General features: G+C 42.7%; 1 protein-coding gene across 1 annotated transcript in view; it reads right to left on the bottom strand.

The window, feature by feature from the left end:
• LOC102741484 (DDB1- and CUL4-associated factor 5) overlaps positions 1 to 9,877 on the bottom strand; it is a 40,561-nt gene extending 30,684 nt beyond the window's left edge. Inside the window, exon 1 of the mRNA XM_081830356.1 lies at positions 9,521 to 9,877. Coding sequence (XP_081686482.1) covers positions 9,521 to 9,734 — 214 coding nt within the window. The 5' untranslated portion in view covers positions 9,735 to 9,877. The remainder of the gene's footprint in view (positions 1 to 9,520) is intronic.
• Between the last annotated feature and the right edge of the window lie 8,777 nt (positions 9,878 to 18,654).

Raw genomic sequence — 18,654 nt, 5'->3', positions numbered from 1 at the left:
GGTTAAGCGTCTGCCTTCCGCTCAGGTCATGATCCCAGGGTCCTGGGATCGAGTCCCGCATCGGGCTCCCTGCTAGGCGGGGAGCCTGCTTCTCTCCCTCTGCCTCTGCTTCTCTCTCTCTCTCTCTGACTTTCATGAATAAATAAATAAATAAAATTAAAAAAAAAAAGAAACAAAGGGACAAATGACTAACCATTCTGCCTCTCAGACTCAATCCAGTACCTTAAAAGTGGCAGCTGAAAGACCTGACAGCAGAAAGGAGACTTGGAGCCTTTCTCACCAGAGGCATTCAATGGTGAACAGGAGAGCTAAGAGAGTAGGGCTTTGGTTTTAGTTGAGTACCGGCCAGCTCAGGTGATTATGAGTAGGTGGTCATATAACTTATCATTCAAACTAGGACTTCTTTTTAAGAATGAAAGGAGTGTTAATAATTGTACTGGGACAATGGGGAAATCAGGACAGTCCCAAGCAAACCAGGATATACAGTCACCTTGTTATAAAGGACCCCAGCCAGCAGCAAGGTAGGTAGGGGACCTACACAGTGACCTTATCAACCACGTAAGGTAATCTTACCTCGCTGTATCAAGGCGTAGGAGCCCAGCAGAGGAAAAACGGAAGATGGGAATCAGTCTTTCCACCAACATCTCTGCTACTAGGATCTGTTATAAACCTATCAATTTCCTCAGATGCCATTTTCTCATTGATTCCTATATCCCCAGACCTCCAGAGTATAACTTCCATTTTAAAATTGGCCCTAATAAGAAAATAATACTCAGAGCACATGGACTTGACCTCCAATGCATATCAACTCTGCATCCTGAGAGGTATGTGATAGCATCTTGGGTATCAACACTGCAAAGTGCAATGAGTGAGTAAGGTAGCAAGGAAAGTGTGACCGTGAAGGTATGGGAAGAGCAGATAACAAAAGTGACAAACTGCTGTTGTCAAGTCTTTCCCTGAATTCCTGACTTAGGATAACTGACATGAAAAGCAAGTGGAATCTAACCCTCCTTGTTAACCTAATCTGTGATTAACCTTGGAAAGGGAATGACTTCTTTTTCACAGAAGCAGAGTGAAGTTGCTGGTGACAGAAGTAAATTTTATTTGCAAGAACACTATAATTCAAGCTCAGTAAGGATTAAACAGGCTTATCATCTGGTCTAGGAGTCATACCTTCCTTTATGATATTGTGTCTGTGGCAAAGTACTTCCAAATGACTTACCAGTGCTTTCTGGGCAAATTATCCCATGTTACATTGTTTAAACCTTCCAAAAAGCACTTTATCATTATTCATCTATGTCCTTATGAGGATACACCTTTTGGCTGAGATCAGGGAAATGTACTCAACCAGCATGCTTTCAGCAGATATCAAACTCAAATTATAGGCTCAGTAAATACTACGAGTCATGTATGTTGTTTGTACTTTTGGTTGGGCTAATGGAGAAGAGGAACTAAACTGGTAACCAGAATATACCCACTCCTTATACCTCACTAAAGCAGGTGAGTTCAACCCAGTGTGAAGTTACATGGTTTATATAAGCAAGTGTGGAACACGCAAAGTGTAAGGAAGAAGAAGACTTTAGATAACTGCCAAGACCAACATCCAGCTGATTTCTAGCACCAAGAGAGATCTGCTGGAGGTTTGAGTATGGTAGCTATGACCAGAGCTGTGCTTATTGGCTCAAAACCCACTGATCCATCCCCACAGCTATACCCCCTCCCTTCATTTACACAAAGGGGGTGAGAGAAGCAGGTAGCAAAGTACCAGTGATACCAGCAAGAGAAGAGAATGTAGGGGAAAAGTCAGGTCCTACAAAACAGTCTAAAAATTTCACAGCAGCATGTCTCAGTTGCTCCAGCAGACCCAGGCTGCAAATCCAGCTCCACCGCAAACTACAGGAGCCTTGGAGGTCATTTAACTTCTCTAAACCTCAGTTTCTTCATATGTAAAATAAGGATAACAGCACTAACCCTACCTTAGGAAAGTTTCTTGTAATTATTAAATGTGGTCACATATATAAATGTGCCTGACATAAGAAACACCCCCAAATAATACGTGATAAATGAATGACATGCTCAAAAATTAGCTATTTTTATTGTTTAACATTCATCTTCGTGAACAGCAATGTCTCAGTTGAACGTCAGGTGAGGCATTCCTGTTTAATTTGGTGGACCCTGGGGAGCACTGTAGATTTTTTTGAGGGATCAGCAGCGAATGTGTGATCATGAGAGTTAAGTTTTACGAAGCTTATGTTGGCAGTAATGACTAATAAGTATTAAAGCTGAAAAGAACAAAAATCTGGGAAGCAGCTACTGGAACCAAATTTTCTACAACGACCAAGGTAATAGGCCAAGGTAATAATCTTTTTTCATTCCTAGAATTATATTTCACTTCATCTGAACCAGAAACAATGAATTCCAATATCTATTCTTCCACCAATGCCCTACCTGTTCTTTGCGTTTCAGAACCCTCAGCAGTCATTGATCAATGTCCTTTCTTGATTTTTTAGCACTTAATTATGACAATTAATACAAAACCTTCAAATGCCTGTGTCTTTCTAGACTATAGATAACACTGGTTATTTTCCAAGTGGCAAATAAGACATATATAAAGTGCTTAGCAGAGAGCCTGGCACACATTATAAGCTAAATAAATGATTAAAAAAAAATTTCACAGTTATTAAGATTAAAGAGGCACACATAGTATGTTCCTATTAAATATTTTTAATGAATAAATAAACATAAGATACCTGTGTGGAACAACTTAACTTTATTTACAGCAAAACACAAATATAATTTATCATCTAAGAGGAGCAACTAGAGTTGCACATGTGCTCAGAAATTGCTAATTTTTCCAGCTTTCAATTTTTAAAAGAGATCCAGAAAAGGTGAATTACCCTATAAGAAAAGGGAAAGAAAAATATAAAAAGGCAACTTAGAAACAGCACATGCCTGGGAGCAATGGGCCCTACTTGGCCTGCTGACTGCCAAAGACTAACAAGGCAGCTCTGGGCAAGTCATCTTTCTACTTTTCCACTCCCTCTTCCATAAAATGAAGATCTTCCCTTCTCTCTGATTCAATGAGGAAGAAAGAAGATACAAAAAAGACTACATAATGAAGTGTTTCCCAAGCTTCAGTCAATCTCGATCAACTTTAGATTTCTGCCATATCCATGTAAACACATTTACCATTATTTTTCTTTAAATTGACTTTTAAAATTTTAACCTCACCTTAAGCAATAAATTCATTAAAAATATTTTATACATGCTGGTTAACTTTTCCATATATAAAAATAAATGTACTATTAAAATTTAAATATTTATTCAAAAATCACCTAAAATCAGCTTACATATCCATAGGCAAATAGTAACCTCACCCTTATAACTTAAAATCAAAAATTTATTTTATTTTTATTTTTTTTAAGATTTTATTTATTTACTTGACAGAGAGCGAGCACAAGCAGGGAGAGTGGCAGGCAGAGGGAGAGGGAGAAGCAGGCTCCTCGCAGAGCAAGGGAAGCCCGATGTGGGACTCGATCCCAGGACCCCGGGATCATGACCTGAGCCGAAGGCAGTCGCTTAAGCAACTGAGCCACCCAGGCGCCCAAAATCAAAATTTTAAACAGAGAACCAAGTAAAAAAGAAATGTAATTTCACATTCTCACAATAATCTGAGGTTAATCCTAACAGATTAATATTCAGTTCTTCAATTGTAAGAGACAATACTTAAAGTGTGGGGCACCAAAAATTGAAAACAGAATCGATTCCTTCTTAATCTACGTCATCTTCATTTGAATTAGGATTTTAGTTCCTTTAATTTTAAAAGGCTTTAATTCTACCCTCGAGTATCTAAATTCAGACTAAAACAATAATAAAAGTAATTACTTCTTTCTTGAACCCATAAAAAAGAAAAAAATTAAAATTAAGTGCTGTTTATTAACAAATGGAAGTGCTCTTCACCTGGCTCAATGCATAAGATAAACGCATCTACTTCTTCTGTAAGTTACTTCCTAACTCACAATTCAGAACACAGCATCCATCTGTGTTTCAAGTTTTACTGGTCAATAAAGTTTCCCTGATCTAAATGATTCCAACTGCACTTTACAACCAAATCTAACAATCATCAGTGAATGAGCACACACTTGTGGTCACCAGGATCCATAACTGAGGGCCACTGCTCCTCTTAGGAACTCTTAGTAATGAAAAACACACTGGCATAAATTAAGTCAGTGATGATCCTTTGAACAATACAGAACACAAAGACAACTTTTTGCTCTGCTAATAATATCTAATAAGACTGGCGGTCATCAGTTCAACCTCACTAGCTTATTTTAAAGTAGAAGTGACAAACCTGGGCATAATTCTAAATTTGCCAATCTTTGATAGGTATCAATTAGCTGACTGAAGAACAAGTGGGAAAAATAATGTGCATCTATAAATATCCATGTTACCTTATCCTTAACGACACGATCTCTGTAATTTATCATAGCAATGTCCTCCAAGGCCACCTCTATGAGCCTTCTTTCTTTCCCACTAAAACTCATAAGCAAGAGGATTATTTGCTATAATAAGTACTGCAAATCTGAGAAAAATCAGGTATCTATTAAAGTATCATAAAGCAGAGGGGAAACATTTTTTAAAGGGCCATATGCACTATTACAGATGATAAGTAAATGTTCCTAAAATGCAAGCTTGGGGGCATGGTTTATACCTGATATATCATTTCTGTTCTTCTAATTGCTTCTGCTTTATAAACTATGCACTCAAAAACTATTTGTTGAACTAATTAATAGACGAAAGGATAAAATTTAACACCTTCACAGCAATGGATTATCAGTAAATAGAAAGGCCCAGAAGAAAATCCAATAATTGATTCCCTAATCACCTTATTGAAATGTATGTACTATGAAAGCTTTTTCAAGTCACAAATCTGCCCTACCACTAGCCATATTTTTCCTGATAAACTAACCACTGGACCAACAAATTCATTCCAATTAAACACCTGAGAAGTTCTAAAGAGTTTAAGACTTTATTCCACTGGCTAAAGCCAAACACTTTACCTGTAGATAACATGCTCTTAGATGAATTTATTTACAAAAAAACTGATTCCATAAAATTGATAGAACTAGTGACTGGGAAACAGGAAATGATCATTATTAATAGGTTCAAGTTGAGAATATGGTTATTATCACAGCTATTATTTGATGCTTAAAAATACGTTTTGATGACAACACTGGGGTTAAGCTTATTTACAAAGCATTTTTAACAGTTCATCTCATTGAGAGCTTTCTCAATTTTTCACATTGTACTGTGCTATGTGCAAATAAATGTTAGATATTGAAAGTGTCAATCTCGGGGCGCCTGGGTGGCTCAGTCGTTAAGCGTCTGCCTTCGGCTCAGGTCATGATCCCAGGGTCCTGGGATCGGGCCCGCATCGAGCCCCCGCATCGGGCTTCCTGCTCAGTGGGAAGCCTGCTTCTCCCTCTCCCACTCCCCCTGCTTGTGTTCCCTCTCTCACTGTGTCTCTCTCTGTCAAATAAATAAAATCTTAAAAAACAAAAACCTTTAAAAAAAAAAAAGAAAAGCTTCTGAAGGTGCTTTTCCTACATTTAGTCATAAGCATCAGGAAAGAGATCATAATCTCTCACTGAAACTCAAAACTTCATACTAATGGGCTATTAATCTGCTAGCTCTACAGGTTCTAATATCAATTAGTCTTAAATATCAATTCAGGGAAAATAATATTATTAGATGCAACCAAAGACTTAAAGGGTAAACCCAGGATATCCCCCAATATGTGTTCTTACATTCCTTGATGTTGGTAGGATCTCTTATGAGCAGTACTTCAACATACATTGTGCCTTCTCATTCCACATCAAAAAGTCACAAAACTATCCTGTCTGCCCCATTTGCACAGGTCTGTTACCAATACTGTAAGAACAAGTGTCAGCTAATAATAATATCACAAGTTATAAGTACCAAAGGGAAGGAAAACAAGCTCAGCTTTTCTGAGAGACCCGGCACTCTGTTCAGCACACAACCTAAACTTTACCTAATGTAGTTCTTTAAAAAAAAAAAAAAAAAAAAAGATTTTATTTGTTTGTCAGAGAGAGAGAGCACGCGAAAGAGGGAACACAAGCAGGGGGAGTGGCAGGCAGAGGGAGAAGCAGGCTCCCCGCTTAGCAGGGAGCCCGATGTGGCTTGGATGCGGGGCTTGATCCCAGGACCCTGGGAGCCAGGGGCAGACGCTTAACTGACTGAGCCACCCAGGCGTCTCCTTAATTTAGTTCTCACAAGAGCCCTTCAGGTAAGTGCTGGTACATCAGGAAACAGACCCAGAGAGTAACTTGACTACAAGGTCATACATTAAATGACACAGCAGTGACCATGTGTGTATGCAATACCACATTGCCTTACAGAATAGCACAGTAATGCCCTTTTCTGATCAAAATAAAGAAAAATACTTAAGTTAAAAGTATTTTAATGTTTAAAAAAACAAATCCTCCCACTTGTTGCTGTCACAGTCTCACTGCCCAGGAGAACAGTTTTCTCCTTCCTGATTTTCTCTGGCTTACTCTTAATATCTGCTGGCCTCATTGTGCCCTGGAAAAGGGGCCAGCTGTTAGAACAAAATAGCAATGATGTATCCTTAACAAATCGCATTTTATAAGGCCACAGGAATCATGCAAATATTTTTGCCCTAGGTCTAAGTTAATTCTACCAAACAGCTTTGTGTCAGTTACAAGAAATGTGAGCCTGCCCAAACATTTAGGAAATGTAAACAGTGAACAAACTATGAATACACTATCATTTTAATCACCACTTTCTAAAGTCTTTAACCAACCCAGACAAGATACAAGAACAACAACAAAATGCATAAAGGTAATCTCAATACCAGAATCTGGCCTCCCACCACATTTTTGTGAAACACTAGGGATAGACAGCATTAGCCTCAAAACCCTAAGAGCCTCTCCCCTCAGGTGTTAACTGCTAAAGAAGGACAATGATAGATAAGACGTAAACCTGACATTTTAAATAGTTTTAAATTGGGGAAGATTATTGAAGGACTTCCCAGAACAATATTTAATTAGTTTTAACAAGTTAAGGTGTATTTATGACTCCCAGAGGGGGCTTCCTTATCTGAAGCAAACAGGAGGAGCTTCCTGTTAGCGTAAGTTGTACTGATAATGGAAGGTGAATAGCTAACCAAAAGTATATGTTCAGGAAATAAGTAAGAAAAGCTAAGTATATCTGAGCTAAACTGGGGGGGAGGGGGGCAGGGTCCTGCTGCATGGACTAGGAACAAGGACAGGAGTAGATAAAAAGGAAACAGGAAGGACTGAGCTAGAGGAAGTGTGAGGGGAGGAAGGAGGAGGAAGGAGCAAAGACTGAAACCCAGAAAGTAATGATGGAGATGGGCAACTCAGGCCTAGAAAAACAAGGAAATAAATGCCTAAAACCAGGAGGTTTGCTAGAGCCTGCCCTGTGGAAAGGACTCTCCTCTTCTACAGACTACAATTAAGATAAAGTAAATTAACTGGCCAAGACTAGAGAAAACGGGGTTCATTTGAGACATAGGGGAAGGTCTTGCACAAGGATAACTTATTGAGAATGGAGGCAACATTTTAGTGTTTTTTTTAAAAAGTGTTAACTTAAAATGGGTGAATTGTATGGCATGTGAATTATATATTAATAAATCTGTTATGTTTAAAAAGTGTTAAGCTGGGCAATGTATGACTGTACTCATGATTCAATTACCATGATTAGTTCAGGAATACCCCCCAAATTCCTTCAGCCAGTAGGGAGAATTTCCTTGTACCTGGGGACACCTCTGTTGGAAAACATCAGTCTGGAAAGGAGACTAGGGTATAATGAATACAGAAGAAAAAAACGGTGAGCTCTTTAAAGAGATGTTCCCCATTTTTGCCCTTGGAATTTTTGGCAGTGTTGGGGAAGGAAGCTTTTGTTTGGGGTATGCCTTGAAGTAGAATATCAGCTTTCTTCAGGGGATGATCTAGGGCCAAAAGACACCTAGTCAAAGAGAAAACGATCTAGGGTGGAAAAGTCAAGTCAGTTCTGGAGAAACCCCAGAAGGTTTATCGTGAAATGATCACACAAGTCTTATCTCTGCTACCCCTAAATTGGACTGTACGCCCGTGCCACTTCCGACTGTTACTCGCCAAGAAAACGGATGCTTTGCCATGGTCCCAGAAGTTTCTGGCCAGCTGCCCACTGACGTAAATTAGAAAACCATTCGGGGACCGGCCTGGGTGAAGCGAAGCGCCACGTCCAGGGCTGGGCTCCCGCTTCCTCCCTCTCGATGCAGGAAAAGGGACGGAGCGGAGTAGAAGGCGAGCGGGAACGCCAGATCAGCCGTCTTCGCCCTCCTCCCCTTAGCCCGCTTTCAGGGAGGCGCCCCCAGCGGACCCCATCCCCACTCGCCCGCCTGGGGCCCGAGACCCCCGGGAGAAGGGGGGCGGTGGCGAGCACCCCCACGGGCAGCAGGCGCACCTCCCCCGGGGCAGCAGTCGCTGCGGCCCGCCCGGCCCGGGCCTCCCCGGGAGCAATAGGCTATCGATTCAGCTGCCTGTCGCTAGGAGCCCCGGGAGAGCGAGGCCTACACCGCCCGGCCGCAGCCCCGGCCTCGATTTCGCCACTTTCCCCACACCAGAGGGGGAGCCCGGGGGCAGCCGAGCCCAGCTGGGCGGGAGGGAGGAGGAGCGCAGACCACCTGCAACGGCAGCGGCCGGCAAAGGGGGTAAGGGCGCGGGGCTGCAGCCAACAAGTCTCCGGGGGTCGCCCACCCACCACCCCCCGCCTCACAAGTTACGCATTCAAGTTCAGGCCGGTACCCCTTAGCCTCCAGTCCCCGGCACTGCCCACATCGTAAGAAAAACACGACACGGAAAAGGCCACTACAGAGAAGGGAGATGGAGCTGGGCCCCTCAGGGCGCCGACGGGGGCGGCCAACAGCGACCCGCCCGGCTGCTCTCCTCGCTCACCCAGCCAGCCCCCCGAGTCGCGGCCCCCGACCCCTCGGCGGCCGGCCCTGTCACCGCCCGGCCCCCAGCCCCAAGGCCCCTTCTCCCTGACGCCGGCGCCAGGGACTCGAGCTCCCCCTGGCCTCCGGCGCGCCTCGGCCTCCTCCCCCTCCGAATCCCCAAAATGCCCCCGCACCTTTTAAAGTACACGGAGGAAGAGTTTCCCATCAAACTTTGTCAGGCGGTAATCTCGCCCCCCCTCCCCGACCCACACTTCCAGGGCAGTCATCAGGAGAGATCACTTTGCACTTGGGATAAAGCGAATTAAGGATCTGTCAACCATTTTAGGTCTTTTTTTACAGAAGACATCCTCTCCTTCCCCTCCCTCCCCCGTAAGGGTTTGAATTTGACACCAAACCTTCCCACCGCAGAAGGGGGGTGGGGGGGGGCGGAGGGCAGAAGGAGGGTGGCGAGGGAGAGCGAAAGGGGAGGTTGGAAGGGGGCCGGGAGGCGTGGGGCGGGGAAGGGGGTTGATTTACCTGAGACCAGCCACTGGCCTCCATTGTTGGAGAATTCAATGGCATTGACACAGCCGAAGTGGCCGAGGAGGTCCTTCTTGTAGAGGTTTCTGCAGCCCCGCAGGCGTCTCCTCTGAAAGTCCTGAGTGAGCAGGGGGTCCCCATGCAAGCCCCGCTGGGACAAGAAGCCCACCACTGACCTCATGCTGCCCCCCAGGCCAGCTCTCCTCTTCATGCTGGAACCGCCGCCGCCGCCGTTCGCGCCGCCGCCCCTCCCTCGGCCTCACGCGCGGCCGCCGCTCTCCCCCCACCCAGCCCTCCCCCCGCGCTGCGATCCGGATGGTTCTTTAACCAGCCATTGCAGACGGAGCGAGGTGTGCAGACACTCGGTGGCGTTCGCGGCTTCCTGAGGGTCCCCTCCCTCCCTTTCCCCCCCTAGGCTCCTCCCTCTCCTTCTCCGCCTCCTCCAGCAGCTGATTCTCAGCTGCGGCCGCGCTTCCGCGACGCGCGGCCCTTCCGCCGGCCGCCGGTGCCGGGAGAACGCGGGCGGCGGCTGCCCCTCCCCCGCCGCGGGCTGCTGGCCGGAAGAACGCGGGCGGCTGGCCTGGAGACCGCGGGCGGCGGCGCGGCTTTCCCGCCGCAGCTCCTCCCCGCGCTGTGCCCCCTGAGCGCCGCACTCTGTGAAGTTGAGGGCGCGTAACAATCGGAGCGGTAGCGGGGCTGCGGGCTCGCCTTCCTCCCCCGGCGGCCGGCGCTAGGTCGACTCCCCGCGCTTTTTTTTTTTTTTTTTTCGGTGGGGAAAATGCAACCCCGGGGTGGCAGAGGGGTGGAGGACAGGCTGTGGTCGCCCTCCCTCAACCCGGTTCGTCTCATCCTGGGGCCGCTCGAGCCCTGTCCAAGGGAAGGGAACCAGCAGTTAGGGCTGGACATGGGGTAAGGCCGCTTGGGGGTTTTATGAGTGCACCCGTCCCTCCCCCGCCAAGTAAATTTTTAATACTACTTCCCCCCGCCCCCCCCCACACACACACCCTGTTCAGTTCTCCCTTCCTACAGCCATTCAGTAAAAAGGCTAAACTGTTCCGTCCGGTAGATAATAAGAGTGGTATATGGGAAGGGGGGGGTCTTAATAAGTAGTACGAAAATTGCCCAAACTGAGTTGAGAAAGCTCTGAGAAAACAGGTACTTCTGTCCATTATTTCCAGCTACATTCGCAAGACGCAAGAAGCTTTATCCGAAAATAGCAATATACGTTATTTAATTGGGTGCAGTGAGCTCCTCTTCAAGGTCTTGAGTGTGGAGCTCTGAGGCTGTACAGCTGTTAACCAGCAGCTGCGTTCCAGGCCAGAAGTAGCTGCACTTCAGCAGGCGGGGAGCCCCCGTGTTGTTGACCCCAGCGAGGAGACTGGGTGTTAAGTGCTTTGGAATTCTACCAGATACAGTAAAAGTCCCCCTGTCAGTGTGTTGTATTTTTCCTGGAAGCTATGCTCTGTCGTTGAAATAAACCATGGTCAGCTACTAAAATAGGCAGGTGTCAGTTTCACCTTTTCAATTTAGCAGGAATTCCATCCTCTATATCAGAGATAGCACATGGGCAGTTGAGTATACACCCATGAAAGGTGGGCGAACATGGAAGAGGACACCCATCAGGCAAAATCACCTACTGCTACTTTTTGCAATAAGGTTAATTATACCAATAACATATGCAAGTAAGTGTTTAAAAGTCAACATTATAACAAATGTTGCTGAACTTAGACATTCACCAAATTTCAGAAATTATGGTTTTAATGGAATATTGTTTTCCTAAACAGGAAAATGTGTAGTGCTGTCTTTTTAAAAACTTTTGTTCTCAGGATGCTTCATGGTGTTTATTCATTATAATAGCCCCATAAAGATCAGTAGTAGTATACCAGATTGTTGAATGATTTTTTAGCACCCAACATCTTTTTTTTAAGATTTTCTTTATTTATTTTAGAGAGAGAGCACGAGCTGGAGGGGCAGAGGGAGAGGGAGAGAGTGAATCTCAAGCAGGCTCCACACTGAACTTAGAGCCCAAGGCAGGGCTAGATCCCAGGACCCTGAGCTGAAGCCAAGAGTCCCTCGCTTAACCAACTGCGCCACCCAGGCGCCATCCAACATCTTTTCTTCATAGCAATGTCATAATGTGTAATCAAACATGTATTTTTGTGATTTTATTGGAGTGTCCCCAACTCTACGCTCAAAGCAGGGACCATGTCTTTCTGCTATGGGTATATGTCCCAAGCCAGTACATCTTGGCACTCAGTGGCCGCTTGAATATTTGTTGAATATTTGAATGAACTTAGGGAGTAGAGAAGAATTTGGAAGGGAAGGTAATGACTTCCGTTATGGAAGGATTGAGTTTGAGATATCTGTGCTTCATTCCAGTGGAGATGATTTCAAGGCCAGTTTCCCATCTCACTGTTCCTTTGCTTGACATACTTAATCCACATATTCAAAAACAGGACTCATCTGGCACCTTCTAGATTAACAAGACATCATTTATACCTACCTTATTTGTTTGGGATGGGAGAGATGGACACAGTAATGATGTGGTTGAAGTGGCCTTTAATGTGGCAATATATGACACACTCTCAAGCTCTCCCCTCTTTAAACATATACCTCTTCTCCACAACTTTAAATGTGACTTGCTTTTCCCCAATCCCTGGAATAACTGTCCCATTTACCGCAGCCTAAAAATAGACCAGGATCTGATCACAAGCCAGCCCAGTTCTAGGACTTTGCTAGAAACTTCCTTAACTGTTCAGTGACCAACCAGAACAGAAATGTAGGACCACTCAGTCTGTTTATCGCCTACTGCTAGTCTGGGCAGGTTTTTGTAAGGAGAATGCATAAAATCTCTCTCTCCCTTGTCCCATAATTGGGGGTGCCAAGTAAAATGCAGGATGCCCACTTCAATATGAATTCCAGATAAGCAGTAATTTTTAGCATATGTATTTTCTGCACAATATTCAGAATATACTTATATTAATGTAATTACTCCTTGTTTATCTAAAATTCAAATCGAATTGGAGCATCCTATCTTTTCCTAAATCTGGCAACCCTACCTAATATAATGTAATCCAGCTTCAAAAGATTAAGCCCCATTATATCTATTTGCTTTTGTTACGAATTTAACATAATCTCTTGTGTTATTTATTGCAAACTAAAAATATCAACTATTTTTGTTGATAGTTGCAAACTAACTATATCAACTTCAGTGATCATATGAGCTTGGCCTTTCTGATATAGGCATTTATAGTGAAAAGTCCAGTGTACTTAGCTTAAAAATAGCAAATGAAACTGGACTCTTGAATAATCTATCCACTGCATAGAATGTACAGGGGAAAAGGAAAAAGAGTGAAAAATTCATGTTTTTCTTACCTAGGCCCAGAAAATCCTACGTAATGACACCATTTGAATTTCATTCTGAAAAAACACTATTTTGAAAACTCATTCTGGAAAAACGAAGATATGGAAATTACTTAACATGGGAACCCTTCCTTACTCCTTGCTTCACCATGGATTGAATACTGATCAAGCATAGAGTTCCCAGAAATTCATTTGTTCTTAGGCTTCTATTTTGTTTGACCCCAATATCACTGAAGAAAGAGTAAAAAATCTTTAAAAACTTACTAGATGCTAAGAGAATGCTCAAACATTAGAAATTATTTGTTAAAATAAAAACCTAAGAGGGGCACCTGGGTGGCTCAGTTATTAAGCGTCTGCCTTCGGCTCAGGTCATGATCCCAGGATCTTGGGATCAAGCCCCACATCGGGCTCCCTGCTCCCTGGGAAGTCTGCTTCTCCCTCTCCCACTCCCCCTGCTTATGTTTCCTCTCTCGCTGTGTCTTTCTCTGTCAAATAAATAAATAAAATCTTAAAAAAAAATTAAAAAATAAAGGATTTTATTTATTGGCCATTTCAAATAGACAGCAATTTTAATTTTGAAAAAAAAAAAATCTATTTAAATACAAATTCCTCCAACAAGATCTATAGGATCAGAGGATATAATTTTATAGTTTCAGCTCTTACATTTAGGTCTATGATCTATTTTAAGTTATCTTTTTTTTTTTAAGATTTATTTATTTTAGAGAGAGAGTGTGTACGAGAGATGAGCTGGGGCAGGGGCAGAGGGAGAGAGAATCCTCAAGCAGATTCTCCACTGAGCAGGGAAGCTGACTCGGGGCTCGATCCCACGACCCTGAGATCATGACCTGAACCAAAGTCAGCTGCTTAACCAACTGAACCACCCAGGTACCCCAAGTTAACTTTTGTGTATAGTGTGAGGTAGGGGTCTAAAAGACTGTTTTTCCCCCATTGAATTGCTAGTAAATAGAAACGCAATAGATTTTTGTATATTGACCTTATATACTGCAAACTTGCTCGACCAATTTATTAGCTCTAATAGTTTTTTGTGTGTTTCTCAAATTTTCTATATACAAGATCATGTCATAGACTCAGAAATAGTTTTAATTCTTCCTTTTCAATCCAGATGCCTTTTATTTTTTTTTTTCTTACCCAATTGCCTTGGCTGGAACCTTTGGTACAATGTTGAATAGAAGTAGTAAGAGTGGGGGCGCCTGGGTGGCTCAGTCGTTAAGCGTCTGCCTTCAGCTCAGGTCATGATCCCAGGGTCCTGGGATCTAGCCCCTCATCAGGCTCCCTGCTCCGTGGGAAGCCTGCTTCTCCCTCTCCCACTCCCCCTGCTTGTGTTCTCTCTCTTGCTGTGTCTCTCTCTGTCAAATAAATAAAATCTTAAAAAAAAAAAAAAGAAGTAGTAAGAGTGGACATCTTGTCTTATATTAGGGGGAAACCTTTAGTCTTTTAGTCACCACTAAATAGTATGTTAGCTATGGGTTTTATGTGATTCTCTTATCAGGTTGCAGGAGTTCCTTTTTATTACAAGTTGTAGAATGTTTTTATATGAAAGGGTGTTAGATTTTGTCAAATGCTTTTTCTTTGTCTATTGAGATGATCATATGGTTTCCTCCTTTACTATACTATGTTGATTGATTTTGTTAAACCAATCTTTCATTCCTAGATAAATCCTATTTGGTCATGGTATCTAATCCTTTTTATATGTGGCTGGATTCACTTTGCTAGTATTTTGTTGAGGATTTTTGTGACATAGAGTTGTCTTTATTTTTCTTATGATATCTTTGTCTGGTTTGGGATCAGGGCAATACTGGCCTCATAGAATGAGTTGGGAAGTCCATCCTCTATTTTTTGGAAGAGTTTGTGAAGGATTAGCATTAATTCTTTTTTAAACATTTAGTAGTGGGGCACCTAGCTGACTTAGTAGAGCATGTGACTCTTGCTCTTGGGGTCATGAGTTCAAGCCCCACATTGGGGGTAGAGTTTACTTTAAAAATAAATAAATAGGGGTGCCTGGGTGGCTCAGTCAGTTAAGCGTCTGCCTTTGGCTCAGGTCATGATCTCAGAGTCCTGGGATCAGAGCCTCACATCTGGCTTTCTGCTTGAAGGGGAGCCTACTTCTCCCTCTGCCCTCTCCCCCCTACCCCCCCACTCTCTCTCACTCCCTCTCAAATAAATAATCTAAAAAAAAAAACCCTCTTATTTAAAAATAATTAAAATAAATAAATAAAGCTATTTAAAAAAAATTTTTTTTAAATAAACATCTGGTAGAATTCACTAGGGAAGTCACCTGGCCTGGGCTTTTCTTTGTGGGAAGGTTTTTTTGTTTTGTTTTGTTTTTTAAGATTTTGTGTATTTATTTGACAGAGAGAGTGAGAGAGCACAGCAGGGGGAGCAGTAGAAGGAGAGGGAGAGGGAGAGGGAGACGCAGGCTCCCCACCACAGAGCAGGCAGGGAGCCCAATGTGGGCCTCGATCCCAGGATCCAGGATCATGACCTCAGCTGAAGGCAGATGCTCAACCATCTGAGCCACCCAGGCGCCCTGTGGGAAGGTTTTGATTACTGATTAAGTCTCTTTACTTGTTATAGTTCTATTCAGATTTTCTGTTTCTTCTTCTTTTTTTTTTTTTAAAGATTTTATTTATTTATTTGAGAGAGAGAGAATGAGAGAGAGCACATGAGAGAGGGGAGGGTCAAAGGGAGAAGCAGACTCCCTGCCGAGCAGGAAGCCCGATGCGGGACTCGATCCAGGGACTCCAGGATCATGACCTGAGCCAAAGGCAGTCGCTTAACCAACTGAGCCACCCAGGCGCCCAAGATTTTCTGTTTCTTCTTGATTCAGTTTTGGTAGTTTGTGTGCTTCAAGGAATTCATCTAGGTTATTTAATTTGTTGGCATTTTGATAGTATTCCCTTATAATTCTTTTTCTTTCTGCAGGGTTGGTAGAATATCACCTCTTTCATTCTTGATTTTAGTAATTTGAGTCTTCCGTCTTTTTTTTTTCTTGATCTAGCTAAAGATTTGTCAATTTTGTTGATATTTTAAAAGAACCAACTTTTGGTTTTGTTTATTCTATTGTATTTTTTGTTTTCCTATTTCATTTATTTCTGCTGTAGTCTTTATTATTTCCTTCCTTCTTCTTGCTTTGTGTTTAATCTTTTTCTAATTTTTAAGTTGGAAGGGCTGTTACTGATTTGAGATCTTTATTTTTAATGTAGATGTTTACAGCTATTCATTTCTAGTTAAGCACTGTTTATCTGCATCCTATAAGTTTTTGTATGTTGTGTGTTTTCATTCATCTCAAAGTGTTTTCTAATTTCCCTTGCAATTTCTTCCATGACTCATTGGTTATTTAAGAGTGTATAGTTTCCACACATTTGCAAATTTCCCAAATTTCCTTCTGTTCATTGATTTCTAATTCTTTTTTTTTTTTAAGATTTTATTTATTTGTCAGAGAGAGAGAGCACAAGCAGGGGAAGTGGCAGAGGGAGAGGGAGAAGAGGGCTTCCCGCTGAGCAGAGAGCCCAATGCAGGACTTGATCCCAGGAACCCCGAGATCATGACCTGAGCCGAAGGCAGACACTTAACTGACTGAGCCACCCAGGCACCTTAATTCTTTTTTTGAAGGGGGGCATTTTTTAAACGTCTTGAAGTGAGTTCCCAGGCTATGTAGTAATTGAATTTAGTAAAGTCAGAATATTAGTTGTTACTAGAATTTTCAAATCACATTCCAACTTACTTTCCAAACCTTTGGTTCAAATTTGCCATGCATAATTCTTCATGATGAATGAAATTTAGCTTGAAATAAGCTTTATGGAGTGAAAGTGGACAGAAATTCTCAATGACCAGGATTATTCATTTGGTTTTGACTCAGTGACATTTTCTGTGCTATTCTATACCAACCATCTGGGTTTTGTATATTTGAAGTTTTCTTGACAAAATCATCATAAGCCAGCTACTTTTACTTATTTTTAATTTTAGGCTTCCACATGAATAGTGAGTGTCATAAGAAACTGTTAACAGTTATTATTTATTGCACCAGGTATGTAGTCACATAGCCAAAATATCTTTTCCAGAGATGGTCCCATGGATTTATGTTTCTTGAGCATCTTTAGTGTGCCAAATACCATTTAGAAAATAAAATTGGGCAATTCCCTTTCCCCAAAGTAGAATATGCTCAAGGAGAAGCAAGAAGATTCTCTGGTACAGAAGTCAAATTTAAATTGTCTTTATGGGGCGCCTGGGTGGCTCAGTCGTTAAGCATCTGCCTTCGGCTCAGGTCATGATCTCAGGGTCCTGGGATCGAGTCCCACATCGGGCTCCCTGCTCAGTGGGAAGCCTGCTTCTCCCTATCCCACTCCCCCTGCTTGTGTTCCTGCTCTCGCTGTGTCTCTCTCTGTCAAATAAACAAATAAAATCTTTAAAAAATAATAAATACATAAATAAAATAAATTGTCTTTATGGGGGGTGCCTGGGTGGCTCAGTCGTTAAGCGTCTGCCTTCAGCTCGGGTCATGGTCCCAGTGTCTGTCCTGGGATCCAGCCCCATATCGGGCTCCCTGCTCAGCAGGAAGCCCTCTACTCCCTCTCCCACTCCCCCTGCTTGTGTTCTTGCTCTCACTGTGTCTCTCTCTCTGTCAAATAAATAAATAAAATCTTTTTTAAAAAATAAAAATAAAAAATAAATTGTCTTTATGGGTTCAATGGTAATGAAGGACAGGCTGCTGGAAAATGAACTGACCACAGCATGTGTTAATAAATTTGTTCCCCCTTCTTTTTTTTTTTTTTCAAAGATTTTATTTATTTGACAGAGAGAGACACAGCAAGAGAGGGAACACAAGCAGGGGGAGTGGGAGAGGGAGAAGCAGGCTTCCCACGGAGCAGGGAGCCTGATGAGGGGCTAGATCCCAGGACCCTGGGATCATGACCTGAGCTGAAGGCAGACGCTTAACGTCTGAGCCACCCAGGCGCCCCTACCCCCTTCCTTCTAAATAAACTGCATGAACTCATAATATAAATATAATTAACATTCTTGACTACAGATCCCATTTAAGTTGGAACTGGTGATGTACCTGATTATCTATGAGCTTGCTGGAAGATACTTATTATTCAAATCACAAAATGATAAAACTTATGACATCTCAGAAATCACCTGGTCAAATCCCTTCACCATTCATGGTTTGTTTTGGTCACCACCAAATCTACAGCATGAAGAGTTCCTGACTCACTTGTTGTTGGGTGAAAGAATCTTCCTGAAACGCCCCTGCTCAGGACTCTCCCTTTTCTCTTTCATGTCAGGTCCAGATTCCTTTATTTGCCTGTCAAGTCCCTCCATGATTTGTCTCCACCATATCTATAATAAGATTCCCTGTTACTCCTCATCACATACCCACCAGTAGCTGGTAGTTACTTCTTCCCTATACCTCTATGTACTCTCCACAAGCCTCTACATATTTTGAGGTCCGCTTCCTCTATCCAAATCCTATACATCAATGAACCCCTTCTCTGATAAATCGAACCCACATTAGTTTTTTTTCCCCTTAGATTCTTGTTATGCTTATAGTTAGCATCACAGTCTACCATTCAAATATTTCACGTCTCTATATCCCTATGTAGTTTCTAAAAGTAACTTACATACATTTCTTTTAGCTTCATAACAATCCTATGCAGTTGGACATTCATTCATTCAAGCGATGTTTATTGAGCACCCACTGTGTGCCACTGCCGTAATAAGTAGGCATAAAGGATATAATAGCAGAAAAG

Source organism: Leptonychotes weddellii, chromosome 9 (genome assembly GCF_054177405.1).
Source record: "Leptonychotes weddellii isolate Sample4059 chromosome 9, ASM5417740v2, whole genome shotgun sequence".
NCBI classification, from domain to species: Eukaryota; Metazoa; Chordata; class Mammalia; order Carnivora; family Phocidae; genus Leptonychotes; species Leptonychotes weddellii.
Note: the sequence above shows the minus strand (reverse complement) of the source record. Positions and strands in the feature narration are given on the sequence as shown.